At 43.2% G+C, this 19,465-nt stretch overlaps 1 protein-coding gene across 1 annotated transcript in view; it reads left to right on the forward strand.

The window, feature by feature from the left end:
• Positions 1–19,465, forward strand: part of si:dkey-246g23.2 (solute carrier family 66 member 2) — a 71,528-nt gene that overhangs the window by 1,385 nt on the left and 50,678 nt on the right. The window contains exon 3 of the mRNA XM_041191866.1: positions 18,469–18,602. Coding sequence (XP_041047800.1) covers positions 18,469–18,602 — 134 coding nt within the window. The remainder of the gene's footprint in view (positions 1–18,468; positions 18,603–19,465) is intronic.

Genomic DNA, 19,465 nt, shown 5'->3' on the forward strand with positions numbered 1-19,465 from the left:
ATATTCCAGCTTTTTGGATCCAATTACCTTATCCAGAAGACTACCCCAAATGTCAGTCAATCTGGATGAACATTCTGACATTGGTACCACATAACTCACCATTTGCACCTATACTACTTTCATGAAATATCTTGGAGTCATGTTTAATGCACTGCTGTCTGGCCTCTTGTGTCCTATTCCTCCATAAACTAGAGATTATCCAAAATTCTGCTGTCCATGTCCTAACTTGCATCTTGTTCCATTCATATCGTTTAGATAATATCATCAACTTCGACACCTATGTGTTCTTTTGTTCTGTTGTCTGTGACATCTTTTGATGATCTGCTTCTATCACTGCTTGTTTGTCCCTACAACCACACCACCCTCCTCCACTTCTCTCCCCCCACCTAACCCACCACCCCCCCCACCCCCCCCCCCACCTTAAACCAGCTTATATTTCACCCATTCCTTGGATTCACCTAGTTCTGTCGAAGGGTCATGAGGACTCGAAACGTCAACTCTTTTCTTCTCCGCCGATGCTGCCAGACCTGCTGAGTTTTTCCAGATAATTCTGTTTTTGTTTTGGATTTCCAGCATCCGCAGTTTTTTGTTTTTATCTTGTTCCATTCACTCATCACCCTTGCATCCGCTGACCTACATTGGCTCCCAGTTAAGCAACCTCTCGTTTTAAAAATTTTCTTACTCATTTTCACATCCCTCTAGGGCCTCGCTCCTTCCTATTTCTGTAATTTTCTCAACAGCACATTACCTGTGCTCCTTTAATCCTGGCCTCTTGAGCATCCTGAATTTTAGGTGCTGCACCATTGATGGCTGTGCCTCTAGCTGCCAAGGCTCTGTAATTCTCTTCCTAAACCTCTTTACTTTTCTTCTCATCTTTAAAATGCTCCTTAAAACCTTTCTCTTTGACCAAGTCTGCCTTAATATCTCCTCATGCGCTGTGTCAAACTTGTATAATGCTTCTGGTGAAGCATCATGGGACATTTTACTATGTTAAATGTGTCATATAAATATGTTATTGTTGTCCCAGATTTATTTTTTCTGCATAATTTATATATTTTATGCAATAGGGTCCTTGCTTTGTTGCCTCCTTCCAAGACTGAAGATCCCAAATTCCTCCAGATTTTCCTCATAATTTGTGCTGCTTTCTATACTGCCTGCAGACTAATAATGGACTAAACTCATCAAACTATTTCCTGAGAAGCTACTTATACTTTTAGGCAGAATTTATATGACATTATTTAGGAATGCAGACTATTGTGAAATCAGCTACAAGAGAGGTCTCAAACTTCATGGTTTTAATGTGCACAGCACTCTTCCCAGTTAAACTGTCACTTATGTGTCTTATTAAAGTTGCATCATAAATCCAGAATTAGGGCCCAACTTAGCTCCAGGGATGCAGTGTGGGACTCAGTGGGAGAGGCAACTCCATATGTAAACTGCAGTGTAACACTAGTAAAAGGTCAAACCATTTTTAAAAGTGCTCTCAGACTTCTTTGATTATTTTCCACCTACTTCCAGTTAATGTAAATATTTAGATGGTGTAATTATTACAAACTCTAAACACTTAAACTTTAACTGCCGGTCAGGAGGCTCTATGCATGCACACAGAGCACGCTTCTGGGAAAGGGAATAGTCGGATAGTATAAATGGGGAACTCCTATCAATACTTTCTCAAGCAATCCCTTGAAACAAGGAAGACACTTGCCATGGAGCCCGAGGCAAGAGCTGTCACGTGGAGTCTTTTAACATAGGGTTGCTGTAGTGACCATACTGTTCTGGCTGACCAGAACATTCTCCTGGCTGTATTGGAAGGATTTACAGGTTGACAATCAATTTGCTTGGCCATGTCACAATCACAGGGTGAAAAAAATTTTCCTCACATCATATTTACTCCTTTTGCCAACTATTTTGAATCTTGCCCTCTACTTCTTGATGTTTTCTTGAGTGGGGACAGCTTCTCACTATTTACCCTATCCATTCCTCTCAGGCTCTGTGGTGAGTTGGCATGCTGCTCCTGGTGTTGTAGGAGTCTTGCTTGATGTTGCTAATGTTCTGCCACTTGCTGGTGACATTGTGACTTGGAAACAGTTAAGGATGCCAAGCTGCACAACATCTTCAGCAACCCTGCAGATGGAGCTCCGCGTAGATACACCTGGTCGTGGCCTGACGGGTCCATCCGTTCCAGGATAGACTTCCTGTTTGTGTCCCGTGCATTCGCAGTCAGATCCACCGACGTCAAGCCGGTGTTCTTCTCTGACCACTGCCTCCTACTGGCTGACTGCCACTTAGAGAAGGACCAGAGGGTGGGCAGGGGGGGCATGGAAGCTAAACATGCAACTGCTGACCCCAGAGAACATTGAGGAGCTCAAGAGGGATTACAAAGGTTGGAGAACCGTGAAACCCCTCTTTGAGTCACTGACAGACTGGTGGGAAGTGATCAAGGGAAACATCAAGAGGTTTTTCATCATCAAAGGCACCCAGAAAACTAGAAAGGGACAGAGGGGAATCTCCCGACTTCAGAAAAACATGCAGAATCTGCTCCGGCTGCAGTTAATAGGGTTTGATGTCAAGGAGGAACTCCAAGAGGTGAAGAGCCAGCAAGCCTCGCTCTTTGCCTCGGAGGCCTCCAAGATCATCTTCCGTTCCAGAGTCCGCTCCGTGGAGCAGGATGATACGTGCTCACGTTTCTTCTTCCAAAAGGTACACAGAGAGAGCTCTGTGATCAGCAGCCTGAAAGAAGAAGACAGCTCAGTAAAGTCATCCCAATCCGACGTTTTGAGGATCAGCAAATCCTTTTATGTCGGATTGTATGACGTGAAGCCCACAGACAGCACAGCCTCCCAGTCCTTCCTGTCCTCTATCATGGAGGTCTTAGACGACAGTACACGGGAGAGCCTGGACAAACCGCTAACTCCTGACGAACTGACTAAGGCCCTTGAATCCTTCGAGAAGAGTAAAACTCCCGGAAGCGACGGCTTGCCGACGGAGTTGTATTCGGCTCTGTGGGACTGGATCGGCCCGGACCTGCTAGAAGTGTACGAGAGTATGCTCCTGGCCGGCAGTATGTCAGAATCCACGAGGAAAGGCATCATCACCCTCATCTACAACACAAGGGGGAAAGGGAGGAAATTAGAAATTGGCGACCCATTTCACTGTTGAATGTGGACTATAAGATTCTGTCCAAGGTCATCGCCAATCGGGTCAAATCCACTCTGGAATTGGTGTTCCACCCTGACCAGACCTGCACTGTGCCGGGCAGGAAGATCTCTGACAGCCTCGTGCTGCTCAGGGATACAATTGCCTATGTACAGGACAGGGGTGTGGATACCTGCCTCATCAGCCTGGATCAGGAGAAGGCCTTTGACAGAATATCGCACACCTACATGGTGGATGTGCTCTCCAAAATGGGGTTTCAGGAGGGAATTCGCAATTGGATCCATCTGCTCTACACTAACATCAGTAGCGCAGTCTCAATCAATGGGTGGGAATCAGATAGCTTTCCGATTAAATCTGGAGTCAGGCAGGGCTGTCCTCTCTCGCCTGTTCTTTTCGTGTGTTGCATAGAACCCTTTGCTGAGTCCATCAGGAAGGATCTGGGCATAAGAGGAGTGATGATCCCAGGCAGTGGAGGCACTCAGGTCAAAGCCTCCCTGTACATGGACGATGTCGCCGTCTTCTGCTCGGATCCGCTGTCAGTGCGCAGACTGATCCACATCTGTGACCAGTTTGAACTGGCCTAGGGAGCCAAGGTAAATCGTGGGAAGAGCGAGGCCATGTTCTTCGGGAACTGGGCTGACCGATCCTTTGTCCCCTTCCCTGTCAGGGCTGACGGCCTGAAGGTGCTGGGGATATGGTTCGGAGGGACCAGGGCATGCGTTAGAAACTGGAAGGAGCGAGTGTCTATGGTGAAAAGGAAACTGGGCATGTGGGAGCGACACTTCCTCTCCATTGCGGGTAAGAACCTGGTCATCAGGTGTGAGGCACTCTCGCTGTTGCTGTACGTGGCGCAGGTCTGGCCCATTCCACACTCCTGCATGATGGCGATCACCCGAGCCATCTTCCGCTTTATCTGGAGGTCGAAAATGGATCGTGTCCGCAAGGACACGATGTACAAGCCTCTAGATAAAGGGGGAAAAAATGTGCCCAACATCGCCCTCATACTGATGGCCACCTTTGTATGTGGCTGCATCAAGCGGTGCGTAGACCCTCAGTATGCAAACACCAAGTGTCACTGCATGCTGAGGTTCTACCTGTCCCCAGTGTTGCGAAGGATGGGTCTGGTCACGCTGCCGCGGAACGCTCCAAGTAGTTGGACCGTGCTGTACCACCTGTCCCTAGTGGAAAAATTTATGCAGAGAAACACCTTTGGCCACAAGTCCATCAGGCAGTTGTCGGCACGTAACGTCTTAGAGGCCCTGCGGGAAAAGGGGAGGGTGGATCCTGTGGGATGGTTCCCCGAGCAGACTGTCAAAGTCATTTGGCAGAATACCTCATCGCCAGAACTTTCCAACAAGCACCAAGATGTAGCTTGGCTGGTGGTGAGAAAAGCCCTCCCCATCAGATCCTTCCAACACGCCAGGAGTCGCACCCCTTCTGCACGTTGCCCTTGAGGTGGCTGTGGTGGGGACGAGGCTGTTGTTCACCTCCTTGTGGATTGTGCCTTTGCAAAGAAGGTCTGGAGAGAGATGCAGTGGTTTCTGTCGAGGTTCATCCCGAGCAGTTCTGTGGCACAGGACTCTGTGCTATACGGGCTGTTCCCAGGGACACACACCGAGACAAACATCAACTGCAGCTAGAAGATCATCAACTCGGTGAAAGACGCTCTTTGGTCTGTCCGTAACTTGTTGGTCTTCCAGCGCAAAGTGTTGTCCCCAACCGAGTGTTGCAGACTGGCACATTCCGAAGTCCAGGACTACATGCTGAGGGACACACTAAAGCTTGGGGCAGCTGCCGCAAACGCGCAATGGGGAAGGGTCGCTGCCTAAGACCTTTCTGCCACAGTGCACCAAGGGGCTGGGAACTGTAAAGAGCCCCTTGGGATGTACAGCTCAAAATGAATGTCTGCCAATGATTGTAATATTCATTGTTTGCACTGATACAACTTGTGATTCATGTTGTAAAAGTTGAACCTGATTGTATTTTTGTGATGGTGATTTTGAAATGGTTTGAAATGTTGTTGAAGATTTATGAATAAAGTATATTTTTGCAAAAAAAAAATGTTTCACCACTTGTTGGTGATGCTGATGATGATGTCCCACTGGCTAGTGATGTTGCTGGTGGTGTTAATTTTCTCCTCTGCATTTCCATCTCAGGTGTAGGTCGAATATAGAATCTGCTCCTTCTCATTTGCTTACTGGTTTTGGTCTCTATGACATATGACCTGGAGTCTCAGCTTCGCCAACAACTTTAGCTGGGTTCCTGCATTCCAGGTTTTCATGATTGAAACCTGTACATTTACAGTGTGTCCTTTCAACAGCTTGGGCACGGATTTGGTAAGCTTGTTGAAGTATAGACCTTCTTCTATCTGTGCATCAGTGAGTTGTTGTCTTACTTCCTCCTGGTCATTTGGAGGAAGTATCTTGCTTGGAAGAATTGTGTTATACTTTTTTCCATTCAACAGCTCTGCAGGCGATTTCATGTCAGCCTTGAGAGGTGCAGATCAGACTGACAAGGCAAGGTTTATGTGTTCCTTTGTATCTTGGTATGTTGTGAAGGTTCCTTTGACCACCTAGATGTGTCCTTCTATAAACCCGTGTCCCCTCGGGTAATGTGGTGATGAAGTGATGTTGAACCCATACTGTGCAACAAATTTCTTAAATTCTCTGGAGGTGAATTGAGTTCCGTTGTCACGTATTATTTTAGGAATTCCTTGCTGAGCAAACGGAACTCATACTGTTGAGGTGATTGTTGTAGCTCTCAAATTTTCATCTTTTAAATAAAAGGAAACTTTGAGTAGCAGTCTGTACTATGAGATACCATTCTTGTTTGTGTGTGAGTAAATCTCTCACAGTGTGCCATGATCTGGGTGGTACTTCAGTAGCTATCATCTCCTCTTTCTGCTGTATGTTTCTGTACTTCTGACACACATTGCATGTAGACACTATTCTTTCAATACTTTTGTTGGTGCCTCTCTACACAGCTCATCTAGGTCTGAGCTTACACTACTCCATTCCCAAGTGGCCTTGATGTATCTTGTGGAGAAGTTTTTCCTGCATCATTTTGGGTATGATTATTCAGGATCCAGTTGGCAGAACACCATCTTCCAGTGAGTTGTCATCTCTAATTGACCAGTACTACCATATGGGCTTGCTGTATCTTATTAAGCCATCTCTGGATCACTTACTGAGAGAATATCGTAACTCTTCATATTTGCTGGTCTCATCTCTAATTCAACTCAGTTTCAGTGGTGTCATGTTCACTAGCTGATGGATCTTTATATGTTGATTTTTAAAAATTTCTTGCTTCCCCTGTGGCAACAACTGAGATAGGGCATCTGCTAGAACCATTTCTCATCTTGACATGTATTTCAGAGTGAAATCCTAACTCTGAGGAGCTTTTCATCTACCCCATAGATCTGAATATCATCAGCTATGTCAGCCGCTCCTTTGCTTCCCCTTTATGTCTCATCTACTTTCTCTTGGAACACATACTGACTCACTTTAAAGCCATTTGTACCAGCCAGAGTGTGTTGAATGTTGTCAACAGTGAAGATTCCTTGTCAAGCTTCATGCTCCAGTGGCCATTTCTAGCATCAAGCTTGCTGATAACCTCTGTCCCACCGGTGCTGGAGTGATCTTTTCCAGTATTGGAATATGGTGGTGATTCCTCTTCATTGCTTGATTAAAATGTTTGGGATTCAGGAAAATTCTTAGCTGTTCATTTGGCTTCTCTCTCACTATGATGGAATTTACTCAATTTTAGGCCCTGTGACTCCGGCGATCACATTTTTTTCTTCCATCACTTAGAGCTCTTTTTCAAACTTTCATTTTAGTTCTAGGTATTTTACGTGAGGGTGAATTATTGGTTTCTTCGCTAGGTCTATAGTGACGTGATACTCAAAATCTTCAAAGCATTCAACCATTTCATTGAAAGACTCCAGATGCGTTTGTATCAGATTTTTTTTTATTCATTCATGGGATATGTGCTTCACTGGCTGGGCCAGCATTTATTGCCCTTGAGAAGGTGGTGGTGAGCGACAGCCCATGTGGTGTGGGTACACCCACAGTGCTGTTAGGAAGGGAGTTCCAGGATTTTGACCCAGCGACAGTGAAGGAACAGTGATATATTTCCCAGTCAGGATGGAGAGTGACTTGGAGGGGAACTCCTAAGTGGTGGTGTTCCCAGCTATCTCCTGGCCTTGTCCTTGTAGATGGTAGTGGTCGTGGGTTTGGAAGGTGCTGTCGAAGGAGCCTTGGTGAATTCCTGCAGTGCGTCTTGTAGATGGGACACATTGCTGCTACTGTGCATTGGTGGTGGAGGGAGTGAATGTTTGTGGATGTGGTGCCAATCAAGTGGATAGCTTTGTGCTGGACAGTGTCCAGCTTCTTGAGTGTTGTGGGAGCTACACTCATCCAGGCAATTGGGGAGTATTCCATCACACTCCTAACTTGTGCTTTGTAGATGGTGGACAGGCTTTGGGGAGTCAGGTGGTGGGTGACTCATGGCACTATTCCTAGCCTTTGATCTGCTCTTGTAGCCACAGTATTTATGTGGCTAGTCCAGCTCAGTTTCTGGTCAATGGTAACCCCCAGGATATTGATAGTGAGGATTCAGTGAAGGTAATGCCATTGAACATCAAGGGGCGATGGTTAGATTCTCCCTTGTTGGAGAAGGTCATTGCCTGACACTTGTGTGGTGCGAATGTTACTTGCCACTTGTCAGCCCAAGCCTGGATATTGTCCAGGTTTTGCTGCATTTGGACATAGACTGCTTCAGTATCTGAGGAGTCGCAAATGGTGCTGAACATTGTGCAATCATCAGCGAACATCCCCACTTCTGACCTTATGATGGAAGGAAGGTCATTGATGAAGCAGCTGAAGACGGTTGGGCCGAGAACACTACCTTAAGAAACTCCTGCAGTGATGACCTGGAGCTGAGATAACTGACATCCAACAACCACAACCATCTTCCTTTGTGCTAGGTATGACTCCAACCAGCAAGAGTTTTCCCCCTGATTCCCATTGATTCCAGTTTTGCTAGGGCTCCTTGATGCCACATTCTGTCACATGCTGCCTTGATGTCAAAGGCAGCCACTCTCACCTCACCTCAGGAGTTCAGCTCTTTTTTCCATGTTTGAACCAAGGCTGTAATGAGGTCAGGAGCCAAGTGGCCCTAGCAGAACCCAAACTGGGGGTCAGTGAGCAGGTTATTGCTAAGCAAGTGATGCTTGATACCACTGTTGATGACCCATTACTTTACTGATGATGAAAAGTAGACTGATGGGACGGTGATTGACAAGATTGGATTTGACCTGCTTTTTCTATACAGGACATACCTGGGCAATTTTCCACATTGCTGGGTAGATGCCAGTGTTGTAGCTGTACTGGAACAGCTTGACTAGGGGCACGGCAAGTTCTGGAGCACAAGTCTTTAGTACTATCGCCGGAATATTGTCAGGGCCTATAGCCTTTGCAGTATCCAATGCCTTCAGCCGTTTGTTGATATCACGTGGAGTGAATCCAATTGGCTGAAGACTGGCATCTGTAATGCTGGGGACATCCAGAGGAGGCCAAGATGGACCATCTACTCAGCACTTCTGGCTGAAGATTGTAGCAAATGTTTCAGCCTTATCTTTTGCACTGATGTGCTGGGCTCCCCCATCATTGAGGATGGGGATATTTGTGGAGCCTCCTCCTCCAGTGAGTTGTTTAATTGTCCACCACCATTCACGACTGGATGTGGCAGGACTGCAGAACTTAAATCTGATCCATTGGTTGTGGGATTGCATAGCCCTGTCTATCACTTGCTGCTTATGTTGTTTGGCGTGCACATGGTCCTGTGTTATAGCCTCACCAGGTTGACACCTCATTTTTAGCTGTGCCTGGTGCTGCTCCTGACATGCCCTTCTGCACTCTTCGTTGAACCAGGTTTGATCCCCTGGCTTGATGGTAATTGTAGAGTGCGGGATATGCCAGACCATGAGGTTACAGATTGTGTTTGAGTACAATTCTGCTGCTACTGATGGCCCACAGCGCCTCATGGATGCCCGGTCTTGAGTTGCTAGATCAGTTTGAATTCTATCCCATTTAGCATGGTGGTAGTGCCACAGGACATGATGGAGGGTATCCTCCACAATGACTGTGTGGTGGTCACTCCTACCGATACTGTCATGGACAGATGCATCTGTGGCAGGCAGGTAGGTAAGGATAAGTATGTTTTTCCCTCTTTCCTTTCTTCCCTCCCACCTGCCGCAGACCCAGTCTAGCAGCTATAACCTTTAGGACTCGGCCAGCTTGGTCAGTAGTTGTGCTACCAAGCCACTCTTGGTTGTGGACATTGAAGTCCACCACTCAGAGTACATTCTGTGCCCTTACCACCTTCAATGCTTCCTCCAAGTGGTTTTCAACATGAAGGAGCACTGATTCATCAGTTGAGGAAGGGTGTTACATGGTAATCAGCAGGAGGTTTCCTTGCCCATGTTTGATCTGATGCCATGAGACTTCATGGGGTCCAGAGTCGATGTTGAGGACTCCCAGGGCAACTCCCTTCCAATTGTATACCACTGTGCTGCCATCTCTGCTGGGCCTGTCCTGCCGGTGGGACAAGACATATCCAGGGATGGTGATGGTGGTGTCTGGGACATTATCTGTAAGGTATGATTCCATGAGGATGACTAGTCAGGCTGCTGCTTGACTAGTCTGTGAGACAGCTCTCCCAATTTTGGTACTAGCCCCCAGATGCTAGTAAGGAGGACTTTGCAGGGTCAACAGGGCTGAGATTGCTGTTGTCATTTCCACTGCCTAGGTTGATGCTGGGTGGTCCGTCTGGTTTTATTCCTTTTTTGTGACGTTTGTAGTGGCTTGATACAACTGAGTGGGTTGCTAGGACATTTCAGAGGGCATTTAAGAGTCAACCACATTGCTGTGGGTCTGGAATCATGTGTAGGCCAGACCAGGTAAGGGTGACAGATTTCCTTCCCTAAAGGGAATTAGATTGGTCATCATTAGACTTTTAATTCCAGATTTTTATTAAATTCAAAATCCACCATGGCGGGATTCGAACCCAGAGCATTACCCTGGGTCTCTGGATCATTAGTTCAGCGACAATACCACCTCACCATCGCCTCACCTCCCCATGCTCTGATCAGGGGGCACTTTTTAATGGGATAGTATCTTCAACTTTCAACATGGCCTCCTTTCATCTCTGGTTTACTGAGATAAGCTGCAGCTCTTCACATGCGCAACCCCAGGATAGCAGGACCAACTGTTTCAGTGATGTAGAACATACAGGTATTATATTTTTTTCAGTTCATTTGCTAGTCCAGGGCATGAATATTGTTGAAAAGTGAGACATGTTGCTGAAGCTTTTCATCTTGCACTCATCAGGACTAGAATGCCAAATTTCAAATGACCACAACAATTTATCTACAAGAGAAAAGGGTGCTGATTGGCTGGTGAGTTGACTCTGATTGGCCAAAGTGTTGCTATGAAGAATGCAATGGGAAACTATTGGCTTTCCATGCTTCTGGGTAAAGCCAAAAAGATACAAAGCTTGAATATATTCCTTTTGTTTGCAGAGAATGGATCCCTGTGTGAATGTATTTCACTTCTAGCAGTCTGTAAAGGAGCCAATTTATGAGCTTGATTGATTCTTTTATACTGATTGTTAGTGCAGCTGTTAGCACACTCAAGGTTGTTCAGCAAGTTCTGCCAAATTGCAGAATCACATCTAACAGTAGATATTTTGTTTTGGGCTTTGCATGCACATGCTGGTTGAGTATGGTCTGTACTCTGCCTACTACGAACAGCTGGAGGTTATGTTTTATGACTCAATCAGCCAATGGTTGGGACATATGGCCTACGTGTGCGGCATACCAGCTGCAATGAAATTCAAACATGATGCTGCTCAACTGTATGGTAGACAGACATCATTTTGGGCCGATAGCCGCATCCAGTTAGTGGAAAATGCCACTCGCATAGCCACTGCATAGTAGTAGCATGAAACAGCTTGCATAATATGCTGCTCTAATTTTTGAGATACTTTGCCTTTCCAGGTTAATTGGAGGTAGACTGGGCACTTTGCAGTTGGGCTTTGGCCCATTTGTGAGTTTGTGCAATACACAGCGAACAATGATCTGATCAGGACAGCCATTGTCCTGCAGGATAACTTTGATACTCTAACTCTGTATCAAGATTGCAAGTTGAGTGAATGGCTATGGCCCTATTTACAAGATTGCCAAGAAGGCTAATCTCGAACCTGAAAAGTGTCTGCCTCAAATTACCATGGAAAGGCAGTATTTCTCAAAAATATGAATAGCAGGCTGAGCAAGCCATTTCATGCTGCCACTGTACAATGGTGATTTAACTGGCATTTTCCACTATATGAATGATGCCATAAGGCCAAAAAGACATTTTGCTTCCCACACAATTGAGCAACGTCATATATGACTTTCAGTGTTGGTGCAATGCCAGTTACGTAGGCAAACATTCCAATGATTTGCTGATTGAATTAAACAATGTATTCCTCTTGCCGTTCACAATGGGAAGAGTAGAGAATACTTGCAAAACCCAAAACAAAATGTCTATTATTAGATGTGATTCCGTGATTAGACAGCACTTGTTGAACAATCCTGAGTACTCCAACAGCTACACTAGCAAGCAATTTAAAGTCATTGAGTTTGTAATGTGGCTCGTTTACACTTGCTAGAAGTGAAATAAATTCATATGCAGGGACCTATTCTCTGCAAACAAAGCTTTGCACCTTTTTTGAATTACTCAGAAGCATGGGGAGCCTATTGTTCCCTGTTGCTTTTTGCATGGCAATGCCTTGGCCAAACAGAATGGACTTGCCAACCAGTCAGCATCCTTTCCTCTTGTTGTATAAATTGTTGTGATAGTTTGAAATTTGGCATTCTTGCATTTGTCCCAATGAGTGCAAGAGGAAAAGTTTGGACATTATGTCTCTCTTTTCAGCTTTATAATTTTGTTTGTGTGTCTCTCCGATTTGGGTTGTTCTTAGCTGTTGAATCTCAGTCCTCCCACCCTATGCCCCCCCTACCAGTTTCAGGGCTCCTTTCCTTGGGTACCCGTTTACTTTCAAATTTTCAGTATATAGTATGAGCAGGATGATGTTACTCTGTGCTCCAGTATCTAGGTTCAGCTTCAGATTTATGGTTGTGGGCTTTTTTTCTCACCCTCTTCCTGATCCGAATGGATGTGTGAATTTCTTTTCGCAGAATCACAGAATCTTAATGGCACAGAAGGAGGCCATTCAGCCCATCATGTCTGCACCGGCTCTCCAAATGAACATTATAACCTAGTGCCATTGCTGTATCTTTTCCCCATACCCTTGCACATTGTTTCTATTAAAATAATTATCTAATGTCCTCTTGAATGCCTCGATTGAACCTGCCTCCACCACACTGCCAGGCAGTGCATTCCAAACCCGAACCACTCGTTGTGTGAAAAAGTTTTTTCGCAGTATGCAGTATGTACTATACACGACATGTACTGAAGCAGTTCATCAAGCAAACAAAGAAAAGTATACTCATCAGTCATGCCACTCTTCGGCAGAATTGATCTTTATGGCTCATCCATGGAAGACTGGAGCCGGTACATAGAGTGCCTAGGTTTTTATTGTTACCTGGCACATAACTGCAGTGCAGCAGTAAAATGTGGCACTCCAGACGTACATAACAATAAATTCCTATTTCTTTATGAATAATATGATAGCATAACAATTTCTTTGTACCGTTGGGAAAAAGAAAACAGGAATTGATGTTCTTTAATATGATTCTTCCCTTCCTCAATCACCACTTTTTCTTTGAAATTAAAGAAGTTAGCGCACTATAAACCTTAGATGTCAGTTATAGGATAGCAGTATTGTAAAAGAGAAAGGAGAGACTGGCATTTATACAAAGTGTTTTTCATGACCACCAGGCATCAAAACACTTTACATCCAGTGAAATAATGTAGAAAACGTGGCAGCCAATATGATTCAGCAAGCTCCCTCAAACAGCAGTGTGAGAATGACCAGGTAATCTGTATTTTTTTGTGGTGGCAATTGAGGCCAAAACCTTGACCAGGATACCGGGGATAACTTCCTTACTCTTCTTTGAAATAGTGCCATACATTCTTTTACCCGAGCAGGCAGATGGGGCCTCAGTTTAACATCTTGTCCAAAAGATGGCAGTTCCAACAGTACAGTTATTATGACAAACCCAGTGGTGAATGCTGAGTTGTTCAAATCCCAGAGGGAAACTTGAAACAACTGTCATCAGCAATTTTTGCAATTTGTATGTTTCAAGATGCAGGCTTTGAATTCAGTTATAATAAGACCACTGAGTCTGAAGAGGTTTCTATAAAACTAAATTAAACATTTATTAATGAAAGGATTGCAAGCATATGTCTATAAATTACTAAGATAATAAATTCTAAAAAATCCCCTAATTTAATCTGACTCTCAGTCACACCTCCATTAAGGCAACAGTAAAACACATAGGGCAGAATCTTTCATTTGGCAGTCAGGTGCACGCCTGACCTGCTTGAGCTTGAAATACCGTGTGTTGATGTCAGCCAAGCATGTCAATGTCAACATGCAGTCGTGCGATAGTTCGGTCAGCGGGTGCGCACCAGAATTGGCAGCACACCCGCTGACAATTAAAAGGCCTGTTAAGGCCATTAAATAATCAATTAACTTAAATTTTTCGCTGCCCATTCAACCTTATGGTTGGCGGGCAGATGAAAAGGCAAGCGGACTTTGCATTTCCTTGGAAACCTCATCCATGGGTGGGACGAGGTTTCCAAAAGCAAATAAAAATAAAATAAAAGTTTTAAAATTTAATTAATAACATTTCTCTGCTCATGTGACAGAGTCATATGAGGGGACATGTTTTGTTACATTTTCATTTTCTTTTTCTTTCTTTTTTAAAACACTTCATCTCCCTGAGGCAGCTCTGTGCCTCAAGGAGATTATGAAATGCACACTGACACACATGTGTGAAGTTTGTGTGGAGCGCTGCCCGTCATGTTTCACGCTGGGTGGGCCTTAATTGGCCCGCCAGTGTAAAATCATGGTCTAGTCCCGATCATGGGCAGCATCCCGACCACCCCCACCGATCCTGTCCACCAAGGGCATAATTCTGCCTATAGATTTAAACAGACCCCTGGCAAAGCACATTCTGGACTGTCAAATTCAAAATGAGTTTCTTTTAGCTCTGTCTCATTGTATCACCAGATTTTTTGAACTCCACCTCTCCTCTTCTAACAATACAACCCTTTCATAACACTAATTTTATTAATAAGCTTTGGAAAAAGTAAACACATTGTTTAATTACTTCTAGCTAGGTGTAATATTTCACCCATTCTTTTGAATAGTTTACTTAAAAATGCAAATTGCGCTGTTTACAATTCACCTTGTAACTTCCCTATGTTCACCTAATTAAGATTTTAAACCTACTCCTCTTCTATACATCAAAGCCTCTAAACCAGCTGGCTTTAATCCAATTAAGACACACACACACAGAGACACAGACACCACTAGAACTCTATTTTAAAGTAATTTCCAATAACATTATAGACATTATTATATCATCTTGATCCCCTCCTAATCGAAAAATGAACCATCATAAACCTAAAAGACAGCTTCATTGTTATTAACCCATCTTACGCTATCCCACAATATTAAGGATTGACTAGCCCCGTGTTCCTTAAAATGTTAACATCTTTACCTACTCCACCCTGTACACATAGAAAGACTTTCCCTTCACACACAAAATCTTTAAACATTTCTGAAACATGCTGCTCTGAATTCTTTTGGGTAAATTGTGAACGCATTCCCAATTCTTTACCTATCACTGATTCTTCCAGTTTTATCTGTATAGAAACACTGGGTTTTCCTGTGCCAGAACCTCAGAACCCACAGTACTCTTGCTTCTAGAACTTTTCTACATCCCAATAATTCCACCAGATTTTCCCTGCAAATTCTAGCCCACTGACTTTGTGTGTCCAATTTTATTACAATGAAACACCTCAATTTTCAAGTGCCATTTCTACTCTCAGCACCTTCCTTTTTATTCTGAAAAAAAAAAACTCCCCGGGAATTTCCAGCTACTCTTTTTCTTCCCTGACTGCCCACCTTCCTTTCACTTTCCAACTTTCAATCCCTTTCTGGTTTAAAAAGCTGATGAAAAAAATGTCTTGGCTCTATCAACTAGCTCATAATCATCAGCTATCTGCTGCTTGTCTTACCATTTGAATCCTTTGTTCCTCCACATGAGTTCTCACTACTGAAGGAGTTGAATCTATAAATTATTCCAAAAGAAATACTTCTCTAAGGGTAGCGTATGTTGTCTCTATTTTTAATGCCCATATCCACCTGTCTAAATTACTTTGTTTTTCTCTCTCAAACTCAATATAAGTTTGCCCAGGCTATTTTCTCATATTCTTAAAATTCTGCCTGTATGACTCAGGAACCAACTTATGTGCACTCAAAACAGCCTTTTTTACCACATCATAATTCACCAATGTTTCTTCTGATAGCAAAGCATATACCTCATGTGCTCTACCCACCAACCTGGATTGTAACAACAATGTCCAGTTTTCCTGTGGACATTTAATCTGTTTAGCTACCTCTCAAATGAAATAAAGAATGCTTCAACATTTTTTTCCTCAAAACTTTGGAAGAACTTGTACAAATTTAAACATCTCCCCACTGGGTTTTAAGTTAAAGGTTTTTTCCTCTTTGGAACTTTCCTCAGAATCTGACATCTCTTTTTTAACATCCAGCCTTTTAAGCTGATATTTTCTGCCTCTTTCCTTAATTCTCTTTTCCATTGCTAACTTTTCCCTCTGGAGATCAAGTTTTCATATTTCCATGTTTTTTTGGAAATAATCTCTCTTTTTCCTTTTCTTTTTCTGCTGCCTCTAGTTCCAGTTTTTTTTCATTTCCTTTGCTTGTTCGAGTTCAAGCTTCTTCATTTCTAAGTGAAGTCTCATTACCTACAGCTGTGACTCACTAGTGTCAGGTATCATTCCCAACTTCAAATGCTGTGCTATACCTTCAATTATATTTGCTCTCCTAGCCCCCACAGGTAACCCCAGTTGCAACTTATTCGCCAACTCTTTTTAACTTATTCTTGGATACTTTCTGTAACCCAATCAAAGTTATATCTTCTACTCCTAAAAAAGATTTAGTCATGGATAGAACCATTTTTGCAGTCTCACCACTTCAAAAATCCTTCACACCCACTCCTGAATTCAAAGTGCTTCTTGTACATGTAACCTTGAGATTCACCAATTCCAAAAAAAATCAAGGAATTTCAAATATATCCCAGATGAGCCCCCAATTATTATGACTCAGCCGATGGCAAATGCTGAGTTGTTCAAAATCCAGAGGGAAACTTGAAACAACTGCCATAACCAATTTTTGCAATCTGTATGTTTCGAGATGCACGCTTTGAATTCAGTTATAATAAGACCACTGAGTCTCAAGAGGCCAATTAAGGCCCACCCAGCATGACGCCCACCAGGAAGCACTATGCACTCGCTGTGCGGGCGGGCGGGGGAGGTGGGGGGTGGGGGCGTGGGATTCCCTCAGCCGGGAGTGTGCTCTTTTGCGCATGCACAAAAGGGCGCACAGATCTCCCTGAAGCTAAGTGCTGCCTCAGGGAGATCGCCTCGGAATTAAAATTTTCATTACAAATGATAAAGAAATTTACCTGACATGTCCCCTCATGTGACACTGTCACATGAGTTGGAACATGTCCATAACTTTTATTGATCAATTAGATAAAAATTTAAACACCCCCATAAAACCTCATCCCACCCATGGATGGGGTTTCAAGCATTTTCTGAAGCTTGCCAGTGCTCCTGGCCTGCCCGCCAACCTTAAGGTTGGACGGGCAGATCCATTAATGACCTTAATTAGTTTTTCAATGGCTTCAGTAGACCGTTGACAAGTCAGCGGGTGCACAGCTGACTTGGCTGCGCCCCCACTGGCCTGAAAATGCAAATGATGTGGGATGACACGGGCGTTCCATCCGATGTTATTCCGTCATTTTACGTGTTGGCGAGCAGAAGATCCTGCCCATGGATTTAAACAGATCCCTGGCAAAGCACACTCTGGACAGCTGACTTCAAATTGAGTTTCTTTCAGTTCTAGGTCTTTGCAGACAGCAGCTTGAGGCTTACAGGCTGGTGGCTTTGGATCTTAGAATTCCTTCTCTCTTACCAACAGCCTTCTCTTCCTTTAAACATGTATTCCTCTTTGAATGCAAATTCTCATTGTATCATTAGGTTTTTTGAACTTTACCTCTTCTAACAATATAACCCTTTCATAACACCAATTTTATTAGTAAGTTTTGGAAAAAGTAAACACTTTATTGGTTAGGTGTAATATTTCACCCATTCTTATGAATAATTTATATAAAAATGCAAATTACCCTCTTTAGACTTCACCGTGTAACTTCCCTATGTTCACCTAATTAAGATTTCAAAGCTACTTCTCTACTATACATCAAAGCCTCTAGACCAGCTGGCTTTAATCCAATTAAGACAGACACACATACACACACACACACGCATAGACACAGACACCACCAGAACTGTATTTTAAAATAATTTCCAATAATATTATAGACATTATTATATCTTCTTGACAAAAGTACTACCTCAGTACTGCACTGGAGTGTCAGCCTAGATTTTTGTGCTATTATTTAACTTGTCATAGAAAGATGACAGGGTTTTATGACTTGTTGCTGTGACTTTTTGAAAATTTGAATGTAGTTAATTGGTAGAAACAGACTGTTATGTTGCCAATGCTTAAAAACCATTTAATTTTCTGACATTCCTTTCTAATGCTCTCTCCTGAAAGTTTTGACTGCTTGTTGGAGTGTGGTTTGCATCATGCTGAATAACCTATATATCTTCAAGTGACCACTGACAATGTTCAAGTTTTACAGTAATTGACACTAAGCCATTCGACCACATGGAATATTCTGGATTAATATTTATTTGACTATTGAATAGCAATCAGGAGCCTGGTTAATTTTTCCCTTTTTACACCAAGGAGCCTTGTGGCCAGTTGTCATGTCATAGTACTAACTTGGTTGAAGTGAGCTAATTCAGCAAAGCCTGGAATTAAGGCTGGAATCTCTGTCTTTTATGTCTTAGCTACTCACTGGATACGTTCAGTTGACCAGTAGGGAGTTTACTTGTCATACATATTTGCATCATTTTTATGTTTACACTTTTCAAAAAATATTTTATGCTGCATGCAAACTTCTAACGACATTGTTTACTATTTATGCAGGTTTGGGAAACATTTTGAACTTACCCTCCTATGGCAGAGCATTGTCATGATAATCACCATGCTGGCCTTGCTGCACTTGTGCTGTACTGTTCAGAGATCTTCCAGAATGAGCACCAGTAGACACTTTTTTACAGGTTTGTACTTTCATGCGTTGATAATAACATACCAGTTTATGGTAATAACTATTGTCAGTTTGGGCTCTAAATAAAAGAAGCTGAAATCATTTTTGAGTTAATGAATGAATGTAAAATGTTCATTTGAATTAATCTGCTTTTGTTGTAAAGTTTGTCCATAAGCGTAGTTGAAACCTTTCCCTTTTCAGAATTGCACAATAGATATGATGGAATATGAAAATCCAAGACCTTTGGCTTTGTACCTGGAAAATTAGTACTTCTGACACTTGAGACAGGCACAGCAGACAGAACAGGTGCACAATTTGTTGAATTTCGTTTCAGCTGTTGAGAACTGCAGCAAAACCTGTTGTAGATAGAAAATTACTTGTGTTATGGTAAAATGGATTGAAGCCAATAGGAACATCCTGCTACATTAAAAAGATATGAAAGCTTTTAATGGCACAAGTAGTGTTAATAGCACCTGGGACCTAAAAGTGATCATTTATAAATTGTAACAATCTTTCAGTATTTTGAAGGCGCATGGGCATTCAAGAAGAAATTGTAATAATAGTTTGAATGATGATTTTGCAGTAAGCTGTCATAATAACTGGAGTAAGTGAGGTGACAGTGTCTCTGTCAGTAATAGTTGAAATGTGGAACAACAACAACTTGCATTTACATAGCACCGTTAACATTATAAACTAGCCCAAAGCATTGACAGGAACAAGTAACCAAAAGCTTGGTCAAACAGATAGATTTTAAGGAGAGTCTTTAAAGATCACAGCGAGGTATAGAGGCAGAGATGTTCTGGGAGAAAATTCCAGGACTTGGATGCTAGGCAGCTCAAGGCACGGTCACAATGCTGGGGTGATAGAAATTGTGGA

This window comes from Carcharodon carcharias, chromosome 7 (assembly GCF_017639515.1).
Source record: "Carcharodon carcharias isolate sCarCar2 chromosome 7, sCarCar2.pri, whole genome shotgun sequence".
In the NCBI taxonomy this organism is placed as follows: Eukaryota; Metazoa; Chordata; class Chondrichthyes; order Lamniformes; family Lamnidae; genus Carcharodon; species Carcharodon carcharias.